General features: G+C 67.1%; 3 protein-coding genes across 4 annotated transcripts; all 3 read right to left on the reverse strand.

Moving 5' to 3' along the window:
* Nucleotides 1-394: 394 nt before the first annotated feature.
* DEF8 (differentially expressed in FDCP 8 homolog) lies at nucleotides 395-5,810 on the reverse strand. Of its 2 annotated transcripts, XM_083870313.1 has the most exons (12): nucleotides 5,769-5,810; nucleotides 4,305-4,423; nucleotides 4,098-4,180; nucleotides 3,865-4,014; nucleotides 3,503-3,644; nucleotides 3,265-3,429; nucleotides 2,630-2,757; nucleotides 2,129-2,242; nucleotides 1,700-1,780; nucleotides 1,346-1,486; nucleotides 1,138-1,247; nucleotides 836-1,061 (listed from the first exon to the last, which is right to left on the reverse strand). In XM_083870313.1, exons 1-12 carry the CDS (start codon nucleotides 5,786-5,788, stop codon nucleotides 959-961), a joined length of 1,356 nt encoding a protein of 451 aa, XP_083726439.1. In that variant the 5' UTR covers nucleotides 5,789-5,810; the 3' UTR covers nucleotides 836-958. The 2 variants fall into 2 exon arrangements, with proteins under 2 accessions (XP_083726438.1, XP_083726439.1); XM_083870312.1 differs by lacking the exons at nucleotides 1,138-1,247; nucleotides 5,769-5,810 and adding an exon at nucleotides 5,137-5,169 and having other exon boundaries at nucleotides 395-1,061.
* A 535-nt stretch (nucleotides 5,811-6,345) lies between these two features.
* Nucleotides 6,346-9,561, reverse strand: TUBB3 (tubulin beta 3 class III). The gene is made up of 4 exons (XM_083870382.1): nucleotides 9,434-9,561; nucleotides 8,699-8,807; nucleotides 7,886-7,996; nucleotides 6,346-7,583 (listed from the first exon to the last, which is right to left on the reverse strand). Exons 1-4 carry the CDS (start codon nucleotides 9,488-9,490, stop codon nucleotides 6,508-6,510), a joined length of 1,353 nt encoding a protein of 450 aa, XP_083726508.1. The 5' UTR covers nucleotides 9,491-9,561; the 3' UTR covers nucleotides 6,346-6,507.
* An 801-nt stretch (nucleotides 9,562-10,362) lies between these two features.
* MC1R (melanocortin 1 receptor) lies at nucleotides 10,363-11,307 on the reverse strand (the record flags this gene model as incomplete). The annotated part of the gene is made up of 1 exon (XM_083870401.1): nucleotides 10,363-11,307. The coding sequence occupies one exon, from the start codon at nucleotides 11,305-11,307 to the stop codon at nucleotides 10,363-10,365; it is 945 nt and encodes a 314-aa protein (XP_083726527.1).
* Between the last annotated feature and the right edge of the window lie 547 nt (nucleotides 11,308-11,854).

Genomic DNA, 11,854 nt, shown 5'->3' on the forward strand with positions numbered 1-11,854 from the left:
GGCCGGCCCCCGGGAGCGGCGGTGGGGCAGGACGGGACGGGTCGCACGGCCGGTGCCCGCCCGGGTCTGATGTAGCAGTGCTGTGATCCGGTAAAACCGACCGACCGACCCATCGCCGGCCTCTGCCCGTGTGCGCTGCCGCGGGGGGAGCGGGAGGAGCTGGGGGGGCTCGGAACGCCCCGGGGGCGGCCAGAACGGGGGTGCCCGGCCGGGACCGGGGCAGCAGACGGGCGGGACACCGGCGGTGACTGCGGCCCGGCTCGGTGCCGGTGCTCGCCCCCGGCAGCCCCAGCTCGGCGGGAGATCCCGGGCTGCCACCCCCGGGCACTGGCACATCCTCCCCGGTGCCCCCCGCCGCCGCCGCCCGAAGCAAACACGAGTGCTGAGTTGCGCAAAGAGGCTCCTTAATGCTACAGGAAACACCGGGGAGAGGGGAGGCTCCACACCGCACCCGGCCCGTCCAGCCCGGGGAAGATCCCGCAATATCCCCCCGGTAACGGCGGTGCCGTGGGCTGGGGAGGGACCAGAGCCCGGTGTTGTGTGTGGGAGGGACTCGGTGCCATCCCGGTGACGGGGCTGAGCCTCTGACAGCTCCTGTCACTCCACCAGCCCTGCCCGGCACCCAGCCCTGCCCACAGCCCGGCTCCAGGCAGGGACGGCAGGAGCCGCCCTGGGGCCTTAACCCGAGCCCGGTTAACCCGAGCCCAGTTAATTCGAGCCCGGTTAAATTAACCCGAGCCCGGTTAACCCCATCCCGGCCCCTCCTGAGGCTCTCCGTGCTCCCGGGAATGGCTGGAGTCCAGCAGTGATTCCCTCCCGGCAGTGCTGCCATTTCCATGAGCAGAGGATCCCAGGGCCAGCCCAGTCCCCAAACCAGCACTGGTTTGATTGTGTCCATCCCAGGGCCTGTGGTGGGCGGGGGCCAGTCTTGGGCCCCACGATGGGGCCAAACCTCCCCTCAGGGCTCTGCCTCTGTCCCAGAGTCCTGGAACAAGGATTGCTTCCGCAGGCTCAGCCGGGCACACCGGGGGCAGGTGGTGGAGTTGTCGTAGTAGCAGTCCCTGGAGGGGAGGGGACAGTGTTGGGTCACCCCCTGTCACCCCCATGTCCCCACATCCCACCCCAGCGTGTCGGTACCTGTGGAACACGGCAGAGCAGTCGGCACAGACCGAGGTGTGGCTGTCGAAGGGGAAGAGCACGTCGCCCTCCCGGCACAGCTCACAGACAAAGCCCTTGGCCTGGCATCGCTGGGGGGGCAGGCAGGAGGTGACAATGGTGACCCTGGCAGCCCTCCAGTGCCCCCATGGGGGTCTCCCCACGGCTCTGCCCCCCAGCATGGGCTCACCTCGCAGTCCAGCTTGATGTGCTTGGCAAAGAGCGTGTGGATCTCGGTGAGGGAGCAGCCGAGGCGCCCGGCCTCGATGTCGATCAGGTCCTGCAGTGAGTACATCTCATCGTTCTCCACAAAGTGCTGCCGGTCCTGCAGCTGTGGGAGAACAGGCACTGTGACTGCCACTGCTGAGTGACCACTGCTGAGTGACTGCCACTGCTGAGTGACCACCACTGTGTGACCACTGCTGAGTGACTGCCACTGCTGAGTGACCACCACTGTGTGACCACTGCTGAGTGACTGCCACTGCTGAGTGACCACCACTGTGTGACCACCACTGCCCAGCCTGGCCCTGACCCCCAGCCTGACCTGCAGCAGCAGCCGTGCCTCCATGGCCTCCTTGCAGGTGATGAAGTAGGGCTTCATCAGCAGGATGTCCTGGCGCAGCTTCTGCAGGGGACAGGAATGGGATAGGATGGGAACACGGACAGGGATGGAAAGGGAATGAGAACAGGAATGGGGACAGAGATGGGGACAGGAATAGGACCATAGGGAAAAGGCAGGATGAGGATGAGGACAAGGTTGTTAATGGGATGGAGACAGAAACATGACAAGAAAAAGACTAGATTGGGTCAAGCTCATCCCTGTAACAGTCTGGGCACCTTCTGCTCCAAACTCCCCACCTCTCTGTGGGACCCAGTGGGTGCCACTGGGGTCCCCCCACCTCCTGCTCACCCCACAGGCCCTCTGTGGTGTCCCCTGCCCTTGTGGGGTGTCCTCCCCAGACCCAGCACTCACCCGGATCTCCACCAGCTCCTCCACGTAGTTGAAGAGCAGTGGGTTGATCTCCCGCAGCTTCAGCACCGGCCGTGACACCATCAGTGCCAGGTACCTCATGCTGGACCGTGACACCTGCCCAGCACAGCCAGGGCCACCGTCACACCCTGCACCTGCCAGCCCTCTGCCACCACCCACAGACCCCTGCCACCACCCAGGGAGCCATCACAGGGACATGGCCCTGGGGACACAGCTTCCCCTCAAGTGATCTCCACCCAGCAACCCCCATAACCAGGAACATGACCCCCATGACCAGGGATGTGTTCCCCCAGGTGACATCTACACAAGGCCACAGTGCTCAGGGACAGGATGGGATCCCCCATGCAACCTCTACCAATGGACATGCCCCCCAGGGACCCCCATGATCAAGGACACCATCCCCCAGGTGGCCTCTACCCAGGGCCACTGTCCCAAGGGACTTCTATGACACCCCAGGGTGCCCCCACCCCATGCCAGGGGCACCTTGCGGGGCTCGAAGTCCCAGTTGTGGATGGCACGGGCGGGCACCACGGCCAGGTCGTTCCAGTGGCAGCTGGAGCAGTAGTAGAGGCCGGTGTAGTCGCACTGCCGGGCCTCGCTGGGCACCCCCCCTGTGGTGGCACAGGGCTGGCATGGGGCTGGCACTGGCACTGCCCTGCTCTCTGCTCACCCCACACCCTGTGTGTGCCCCCAGGACACCCAGCAACACCTGAGGACATGGCAGGGCCCCATTGTCACCTTCCCCAGATCCCCATAACTCCCAGCCCCTGGAACCCAAACCTTCAGCTCCTCCCAGCTGTACACACCTCCCAGCCCACAGCCCCTCAAGCCTCACAGAGCCCCCACAAGCTCCCACCTCCCCTCAGACCCTGCTCAGCCTCACAACCCCTCAGTCCCACAGAGCTTCATGAAACCCCAGCCCGACACCCCCCAGCCCTACAGAGCTCCCAGCTCATCCCAGCCCCACAGAGCCCCCAACATTCCAGCCCCTCCAATCCCAGTTTCCTCAAGCCCCACAAAGCCCCAGTACCCACAGACCTCCCAGCCCCAGAGCCCCCAGCTCCCCCCAGCCCCACAGCTCCCCCCCAGCCCCCCTGGCAGCAGCAGCAGGGGCTCACGGAGGGAGATGGGGGCCCGGCACTCGGCACAGCGATAGTCCTGGCTGTCCAGTCCACTCTCGGGGCAGATGCTGAGCTGGTACTCGGCCTGGTGGCTCACCTGGGCCCGCACGCACGGCCGGCTCACCAGGGGCAGGCACTTGCTGTGGCACCTGTAGTAGCAGCCTGGGGGGCACGGGTGGGTGTCAGTGTGGGGATGGGGGAAACAGGGAACGTGGAGGGTGTGTCCTAGGCCCACCTGTGCAGGTGTACCAGGTCTGGATGAGCCCCCAGATGATGGTGCTGCACTTGTCACACATCTGCTTGACACTCTTACTCTTCTCCTTGTAGAAACGATGCTCCAGGACCACCCGGATGTTGGGCTCATCCTCACCAGGGTCCTACAGGGGGAAAGGGGGCAGTCAGAGAACTAAAGAGTCATGGAATGGCTTAAAGCTCATCCCATTCCATCCCCTGCCGTGGACAGGGACACCTTCCACCATCCCAGGTTACTCCAAGGCCTGTCCAAGCTGGCCTTGGATGCTTTCAGGGATGGGTGTCAGCATGGAGCCCCAACCACAGGCCTCTAACCCTTGACCCCAGCTGCAGCCCCAGCCCCACCTTGAGCTCCTGCAGCTTGAGGCGGAGGTGGATGAGGCGAACCACTGCGTCCTTCTGCCGTTCCGAGTGCTCGGGCAGCGCCAGGATCACCCTCTTGCACTCCTCGATGGCCCGGCGCAGCTGTGCCACGTCCGACGCCAGGATCAGCCCCTGCCACGGCCACCAGAGGAGGAGGAGGGTGAGCTGAGCCCCCCATATCCCCTCCCCATCCCCACAGCACCCACCCCACTCACCACGGGGCGGGAGAAGTGGTCCTCGGCCAGCCCGAGATCCAGGGCGCCCTCAGGGTCCCCTGGGGTGGGATCCGGCTGCTGGGCTGCAAAGTGGGGTCTCGTGGGGGGGCTGGAACCACCCCCAGAATAGGGGGTACCATGGAGGGGCTGGGCCTGGCTGCCCGCCCCAGTGTGGGACAGGGAGTGGGGTGGGGAATCAGCACCCACCTGGGGCAGGGGGCTCTCCCTCGGGGCGCTCCAGCTGCTCGGGGGTCTTGTTGAAGGGGTTCAGGTGGGCCTGGCGGAAACGGGCCAGCCGCTCATCTGATGCCATTGCCACTGTCCTGCTGGGGAAGGGACACTGCCTCGGTCACCCCAGCACTGCCATCAGCACTGACACCCCGGCATTGACACCCCAGCACTGCCATCAGCACTGACACCCCGGCATTGACACCCCAGCACTGCCATCAGCACTGACACCCCAGCACTGACACCCCAGCACCGGCACCATCAGCAGCACCCCATCACTGGCACTCGCACTGCATCACCAGCACCCACACCCTGGCACCAGCACAGTCACCCCATTGCAGGCACCAATAGCACCTCAGCAGCACCGGCACTGTCATCACCACCCTGTCATGGCACTGGCACTCCACAACTGGCACTGCTGTCCCAGCACCACAAACACTGTCACCAACACCTTGTTACCAGCACTGACACCCCGGGACCAACACCCTGGCACTGTCACCTTAGCACTGACACTTCCTCACCAGCATCAGCACCCGGGTACACCCACCGGGGCACCAGCACCAACACCCCAGCACCAACACTGAAACCCTGTCACCAGCACCGACACCTCTACACGGACACCTCCTCACTGTCACCGACACCCCGGTACAGCCACAGCACTGGCACAAACACCGACACACGGGCACAAACACCGACACACCGGTAAAAACACCGACACACCGGCACAAACACCGACACACCGTCCCCGGCATTCTGTCACAAGCACCAACACCCCAGCACCGTCCCCCACAGCCCGGTCCCGGCACCATACCCCGTCTCCGTTCCCGTCCCCGTCCCCGTTCCTGTCCCCGCGGACAGACGCGTCTCTCCGCCTCCCACGCCCGTGCCCCCGCCCTGCCCGGCCGCCTCCGCCCGATTCGGCCCACGGTCAAAACATACCGGCACCGTCCGCCCATCCCGGTGCCCGGAAGCCTCCCAAGGGCCCTGCTATCCCCGCGGTGTCCCCGTTCTGTCCCTGCTCTGTCCCCGCTCTGTCCCCGCACTGTCCCCGTTCTGTCCCCGCTGTCCCCCCGCCCGCCAGGGGGCAGACCCACCCCGGCCCCGCTCACCGCCGCGCGCCGCCGCGCCCCGCCCCCTCCGGGCCCCGCCCACCGCTGGCATGGCCCCGCCCCTCCCGCTCTGCCGCCGCTGCTGCCCCCTGCCGGCCGGCAGACCGCACTGCGCCGCGCCCCGCCACAGCCGCACTGTCCCCGCCCTGCAGCCCCCGGCCCCACGGCTGCCGTCTGTACTGTCCTCCCCCTCTACAGCCCCCCGGCTGCCATCCCCACTGTCCCCCCCCTCTACAGCCCCCCGGCTGCCATCCCCACTGTCCCCCCCCTCTACAGCCCCACAGCCGCCATCCGCACTGTCCCCGCGGCTGCAGAACGCCCAGCCCTACCATACCTTGTTCCTACAGCCTCCATCCTCACAACCCACAGTCTCCATCCTCACTGTCCCCACCCCTGCAAACCCCACCCCTACAGCTTTCTTCCCCAGTGTCCCCATCCCCACAGCCCCACTGTCCCCATTCCTATAGGCCCTTGTTCCTACAGCCCACAGCCCTACCAGCCAATGGCTTCCAAAGCCAGGGGGCTCAGATCCAGGCGTGTCCTGGGTCCTCCACAACTGGGCACACACCCAGCCCTGGGGAAACACCCTGGGGTCTGTGCTACCACCTCAGTTTGGGGAACAAAGGGCCAGCTGTGTCCTGGCTGCCACACCCCCCCAGTATGGAGAAGGGTGACAGTGGGGACAAAGGCACAGCCTGCTGGGGGCAGCTGGATCTGAGGAGCAGAAGGGTGGGGGCAGTGCATGGGGGCTTCCCAGAGGTCTCCCCTGGCTGGGAATAGCTGGGGGGGGCTGAACCATGTGGGCATCCCTCGTCCCCCCCCTACCCAACAGCCACAGACAAGTAATACCTGGACAGCAATAAATTTATTAAGTATTCAAAAAAAATAATAAGACACAAACCAGTAAAAAACGAAAAGGGGGGAGGTAGGAAGGGGGGGCGAGGGGCCGAGCCGGCTCAGGGCGGGCTGGGATCAGGAGACACTGAGGGGATGGCGGGGGGAGCAGCACCTGGGGGCTGCAGCAGCACAAAGCCGGGGGGGCTGCGGGCGGTGTCGGGGGGCGGCTCCGGGCATCACTTGGCGCCCTGCGCCTCCGACTCCTCCTCGTCGTCCTCGTACATCTCGCCCTCCTCCTCGGCCGTGGCGTCCTGGTACTGCTGGTACTCGGACACCAGGTCGTTCATGTTGCTCTCGGCCTCGGTGAACTCCATCTCGTCCATGCCCTCGCCCGTGTACCAGTGCAGGAAGGCCTTGCGGCGGAACATGGCTGTGAACTGCTCCGAGATGCGCTTGAAGAGCTCCTGGATGGCCGTGCTGTTCCCGATGAAGGTGGAGGACATCTTCAGCCCCCGCGGCGGGATGTCGCACACGGCCACCTTGACGTTGTTGGGGATCCACTCCACAAAGTAGGAGCTGTTCTTGCTCTGGATGGCCAACATCTGTTCGTCCACCTCCTTCATGGACATGCGGCCACGGAAGACGGTGGCCACGGTGAGGTAGCGGCCGTGGCGGGGGTCGCAGGCTGCCATCATGTTCTTGGCATCAAACATCTGCTGGGTGAGCTCAGGCACGGTGAGGGCGCGGTACTGCTGGCTGCCACGCGCCGTCAGCGGGGCGAAGCCCGGCATGAAGAAATGCAGCCGAGGGAAGGGCACCATGTTGACGGCCAGCTTGCGGAGATCGGCGTTGAGCTGGCCAGGGAAGCGCAGGGAGGTGGTGACGCCGCTCATGGTGGCCGAGACAAGGTGGTTGAGGTCTCCGTAGGTGGGGGTGGCCAGTTTGAGGGTGCGGAAGCAGATGTCGTAGAGCGCCTCGTTGTCGATGCAGTACGTCTCGTCCGTGTTCTCCACCAGCTGGTGGATGGAGAGCGTGGCGTTGTAGGGCTCCACCACCGTGTCCGACACCTTGGGCGACGGCACCACGCTGAAGGTGTTCATGATGCGGTCGGGGTACTCCTCCCGCACCTTGCTGATGAGCAGGGTGCCCATGCCCGAGCCGGTGCCCCCACCCAGAGAGTGGGTCAGCTGGAAGCCCTGCAGGCAGTCGCAGTTCTCACACTCCTTCCGCACCACATCCAGCACCGAGTCCACCAGCTCGGCCCCCTCTGTGTAGTGCCCCTTTGCCCAGTTGTTCCCGGCACCGCTCTGCCCTGGGAAAAATAACAAAAAAAGGCTCCAATGGCCGCTGGCCCCCCACGCCCACGGCCCGAGGGGACCGGGGAGAGGATCAGGGCTGGGACCAGCCGGCAGCACCGGGGAGATCTGACGCCGGGGCGGGGTGGGAAGCAGGAACCGCAGAGGTTTGGCGGCGCGCCGGCAGTGCTGGGCCCTGCGGCGCGGGAGGGGTGTACCCAGGGTGCCCCGGGGACGGCAACTGGCCGGGCGGGTCCCAGGATGGAGGGGATGGGGGAACATCGGGGAATGGTGCACCCGCCCCCACCCGGGGACCTACCAAAGATGAAGTTGTCAGGGCGGAAGAGGTGGCCGAAGGCACCCGAGCGCACGCTGTCCATCGTCCCCGGCTCCAGGTCCACCAGGATGGCGCGAGGCACGTACTTGTGAGCTGAGAGAGACCCCACCATGGGAGGGGACCTGCTGCCGCCCCCATTCCGCTCCCAGAGGTGTTTCCCAGCACCCTGCAGGGTTCTATGGGCTGGGTGCACAGGCGGTGTCCCCCCCAAATCCCATGGTGTGGGTGCATGTCTCGTGTCCCCCAAACAATGGGAGTCACACAGGGTGGGTGCACATCTGTCCCCATTCCCCCCTTGGCTGGTGGATTGTTCGTGTTTTGTCCCTCCCACACCACAGGATCCTACAGGGCAGGTGTCCCTCTCACCCCAAACCAAAGGGACTGGGTGCATTTGTGGTGTCCCCATCACACCAGTGTCCCATGGGGTGGGTCCCCACCCAAACTACAGGGCCCCATGAACCTGGAGGCACATGTAGCCCCCCACCCCCTAAAACTACAGGCTCTGAGGGGTTGGGTGCACCTGTCTGCCCTCCTGGGGTCCACCAGGGCTGGGGTGCAGGTGTTGTGTTTGACCCCTCCCAAACCGCAGGGTCCCAAGGAACTGGGTGTACATGATTTCCCCCCGCCCCAAACTAAATGACCCCATGGGGTGGGTGCACGTGCACTCCCACCCCACATCTCCATGGGTGGGTGTGTCTGTCTAACCCCCCTCCCCAGCCCAGCAGACCCAGCGGGTCCCGCACTGGGGGGTCAAACTGGGCTCCCACCCCCCAGCCCAGGGCGGGGGTCGCTTACAAGAGGCCTCATTGTAGTAGACACTGATGCGTTCGAGCTGCAGGTCTGAGTCCCCCACGTAGTTGCCGCTGGGGTCGATGCCGTGCTCGTCGCTGATCACCTCCCAGAACTGGGGGGGACGGGGGGCTCAGCGGGGCGGGAGGGGCTGGAGCACCCCCAGGCCCCCGGGCCGGGCAGGGGGCACCAGGACCCGCCCATCCCCAGGCAGGGCTGGGTGGGGCAGGAGGCGCCGGGACACCCCAAACACTGAAATCCCCAGGCAGGGAGGGACCGGGACTCCCCAAAGCTCTGGGCGGGTCCCTGCGGGCACCGCCATCCCCCAAACACCCAAAACCCCGAGCAGGGCTGGGGACATCCCTGAACGCCGGGCGGGGCTCAGCAGGGCGGGGGTCCCGGTGCCCCCATCCCCAGGAAAGGCTCAGCAGGGCGGGGGTCCCGGTGCCCCCAGGAAAGGCTCAGCAGGGCGGGGGTCCCGGTGCTCAGCAGGGCGGGGGTCCCGGTGCCCCCGTCCCGGGCAGTGGGGCGGGCGCTGTCCGCGGTGCTGACGGACAAAGGCGGGGGGCGGAGGGGGGGCGGGGCGCTTTGTCCTCCCGGTGCGGCGGCGGCGGCGGCGGGGGAGGGGAGGGGAGGGGAGGGGAGGGGAGCGCAGGGATGGCGGGGGGGGGGGAGCGGCTCTGTCTTTGTCCGCCACCCTTGTCCGCCGCGGCGGGCGGGGCGGGGCGGCGCCGCCGTTACCTTGGCGCCGATCTGGTTGCCGCATTGCCCCGCCTGGATGTGGACGATCTCCCTCATGGTGCGGAGCGGAGCGGGACGGGCCGGGAGCGGGCTGGGGCCGGGAGCGGAGCGGGGCCGGGAGCGCGGAGCGGCACCGGGAGCGCGGGGGGCGGCGCGGCCGCCGCCGCGGCCTTTATAGGCGCCCGCTGACGTCACCGCCGCCCGCAGCCAATCGGCGCCCGCCGCCGCAGCGCCGCAACAGCCCCCGCCCTGCGGCACCGGCCCCGCCCGCCCCGCCCCGCCCGGGACACCGGCACGGGACACCGGCACCGGGACACCGGCACCCCGGGGCACCCCCGGCACCCCCCGCGGGGAGCGGGACACCCCGGGACTCGTGCGGGGAGCCTGGACCACCCCCCGGCGGCGGGAGCATCCCGGGGCGGCCCCGGTGGGGCGGGGGGACACACACGGGACACCCCCCCCAGCGGGGCCCGGGACGGGCAGGGGGAGGGACGGGCTATGGGAGGGTCACCCCGGGGGGCCCGGCCGCCGGTGGACCCCGCGGGACCGGGGCGGTGCCGGTGCCGGTGCCGGTGAGGAGGTGGGCGCGGCCCGAGAACAAAGGCGATGGTGATGGGCCCTTTGTCCGGGGCCGCCCCCCGTGTAGGGTTCGGCTCCCCGCAGCCCGGCCTGTCCTTCCCGCAGCCCGGCCGCTCCTTCCCGGCCACTGCCGGGAGCAAACGACCCTTGACCCACCGGCGGGACCGGGCGGGACTGTCCCCTCGGGGCTCCCCGGGGCTGCCCACGCCAGCCACAGCCTCAGTGCAAAGAGCCTTTATTGGGAACCGCCCGTCCCTCGCCCGGGCTGGGCACCCCGCGGCTCGTCCCGTCCGTCTGTCAGTCCGTCCATCTGTCCGTCCGGGCGGGGTGGCCGTGCCCTGTCCCCCCGTCTACCAGGAGCACGTCACCACCTCCCGCAGCGTCCGCCGGAGCTCCTGGCTCCTGAAGGCGTAGATGAGGGGGTCAATCACCGAGTTACAGATGATGAGGATGAGGAAGAGGTTGAAGTAGCTGAAGAAGCAGGTGCAGAAGGGGTTGGTGGGACAGGTGACGATGAGGATGAGGTGAAAGAAGAAGGGTCCCCAGCAGATAAAGAAGACGCCCAGGAGGATGGTGAGGGTGACGGCGCCCTTCAGGCTGCCCCCACGGTGGGCGGTGGGCGGTTTCTGCTGGCTGGAGATGCTGTGGAGGTGGTGGCGGGCCAGGGCGAACATGTGGATGTAGAGCACCAGCATGAGCACCAGCATGAAGAGGAAGAAGCCGATGAGGCAGAGGAGGATGGTGTTGCTGCGGTAGTAGGCGATCAGCACGCTGCTGGAGACGGTGCTGGCCAGCCAGACGCCGGCCATGGTGGCCACGGCCCGCTGCAGGGTCATGATGCTGTGGTAGCGCAGGGCGTAGAAGATGGTGATGTAGCGGTCAACGGCGATGACCCCCAGGAAGGAGAGGGAGGACACGACGGAGCTGCAGATGAGCGTGTCGATGACGCTGTCCATGTGGCGCACGACGCTGGGCCGCATCACCAGCACGCCGTGCTCCAGCAGCAGCATGAAGAGCATCTCCGCCAGGTTGCTGATGCTCACCAGCATGTCGGACACCGCCAGGCAGCAGATGAAGTAGTAGGTGGGCGAGTGCAGGTTCCTGTTCTTCAGGATGGCGGCCACCACCAGCAGGTTCTCCACCAGGCTCAGCAGCCCCAGCGCCAGGAACAGCTCGTTGGGAATGTCCAGCCCTTGGCACCAGCCGCTGCCAGCCCCGAGCGTGGCGTTGCTGTGGTTGCCCTCGCTGGCGTTGGAGGGTTCGCGCAGCAGGCGCAGGGGGGCCAGCGCTGACATGGCCCCCTCCAGGGCCCCGGGGCCCCCCATGGCACCCGCACAGCCCCCGAGCCCCCGTCGTGCCCCGCCAGTTCTCCCGCAGTGAGGCCGAGGGGATGCCCAGGAATGGGGGACGGGAGGTGTGGGATGTGCCGGGGGTGTCGTGTGCCCACCGGGACCCTCCGGTGTGGCGGCTGCTCTCGGGGCCAGCACTGCCCGCCGTCCCACGCCCGCCGGCCCGGGGTGCTCAGGAAGAAAGGGCCCTTTCTCTACCCCACTTTAAAGCCGGTTCCCGCAGCTCCTCCTCCGAGGAGGGTGGGCACCTGCATGGGGGAGGCACTCCGGCAGTGAGGGGGCCGCTGCCCAGGCCAGGCCTGAGAGACTCCCAGGATGGCCCTGGGGAACCCGATTGCTTGGGATCACCATGTGCCCAGGGGTCTCAAATGCTCTGGGGTGGCCCATGGACCCCTGCGGTCATACACCTTGCCATAGGGGTCCTCTGTGCCCTGGGGACTGTGCACCTTAGGGTGTCCACATGTCCTGAGGTCCTGTGTCTGCTGGGAGGGAC

This window comes from Zosterops lateralis (genome assembly GCF_965231275.1).
Source record: "Zosterops lateralis genome assembly, chromosome: 12".
Taxonomy (NCBI): domain Eukaryota; kingdom Metazoa; phylum Chordata; class Aves; order Passeriformes; family Zosteropidae; genus Zosterops; species Zosterops lateralis.

Bases quoted from the DNA above. Each gene is read 5' to 3' on its own strand.
- DEF8 (XM_083870312.1), bottom strand. From the start codon at position 4,410: ATGGCATCAGATGAGCGGCTGGCCCGTTTCCGCCAGGCCCACCTGAAC. The intron at 3,645-3,864 runs GTGGGGCTGGGG...TTCCCCCTGTAG, and splicing joins TCAAGCTGCAGGAGCTCAAG to GACCCTGGTGAGGATGAGCC. The intron at 1,781-2,128 runs GTGAGTGCTGGG...TGTCCCCTGCAG, and splicing joins AGGAGCTGGTGGAGATCCGG to AAGCTGCGCCAGGACATCCT.
- TUBB3 (XM_083870382.1), bottom strand. From the start codon at position 9,490: ATGAGGGAGATCGTCCACATCCAGGCGGGGCAATGCGGCAACCAGATC. The intron at 7,997-8,698 runs GTAAGCGACCCC...GGTCTCTCTCAG, and splicing joins CTACTACAATGAGGCCTCTT to CTCACAAGTACGTGCCTCGC. The intron at 7,584-7,885 runs GTAGGTCCCCGG...TATTTTTCCCAG, and splicing joins CCCTGACAACTTCATCTTTG to GGCAGAGCGGTGCCGGGAAC.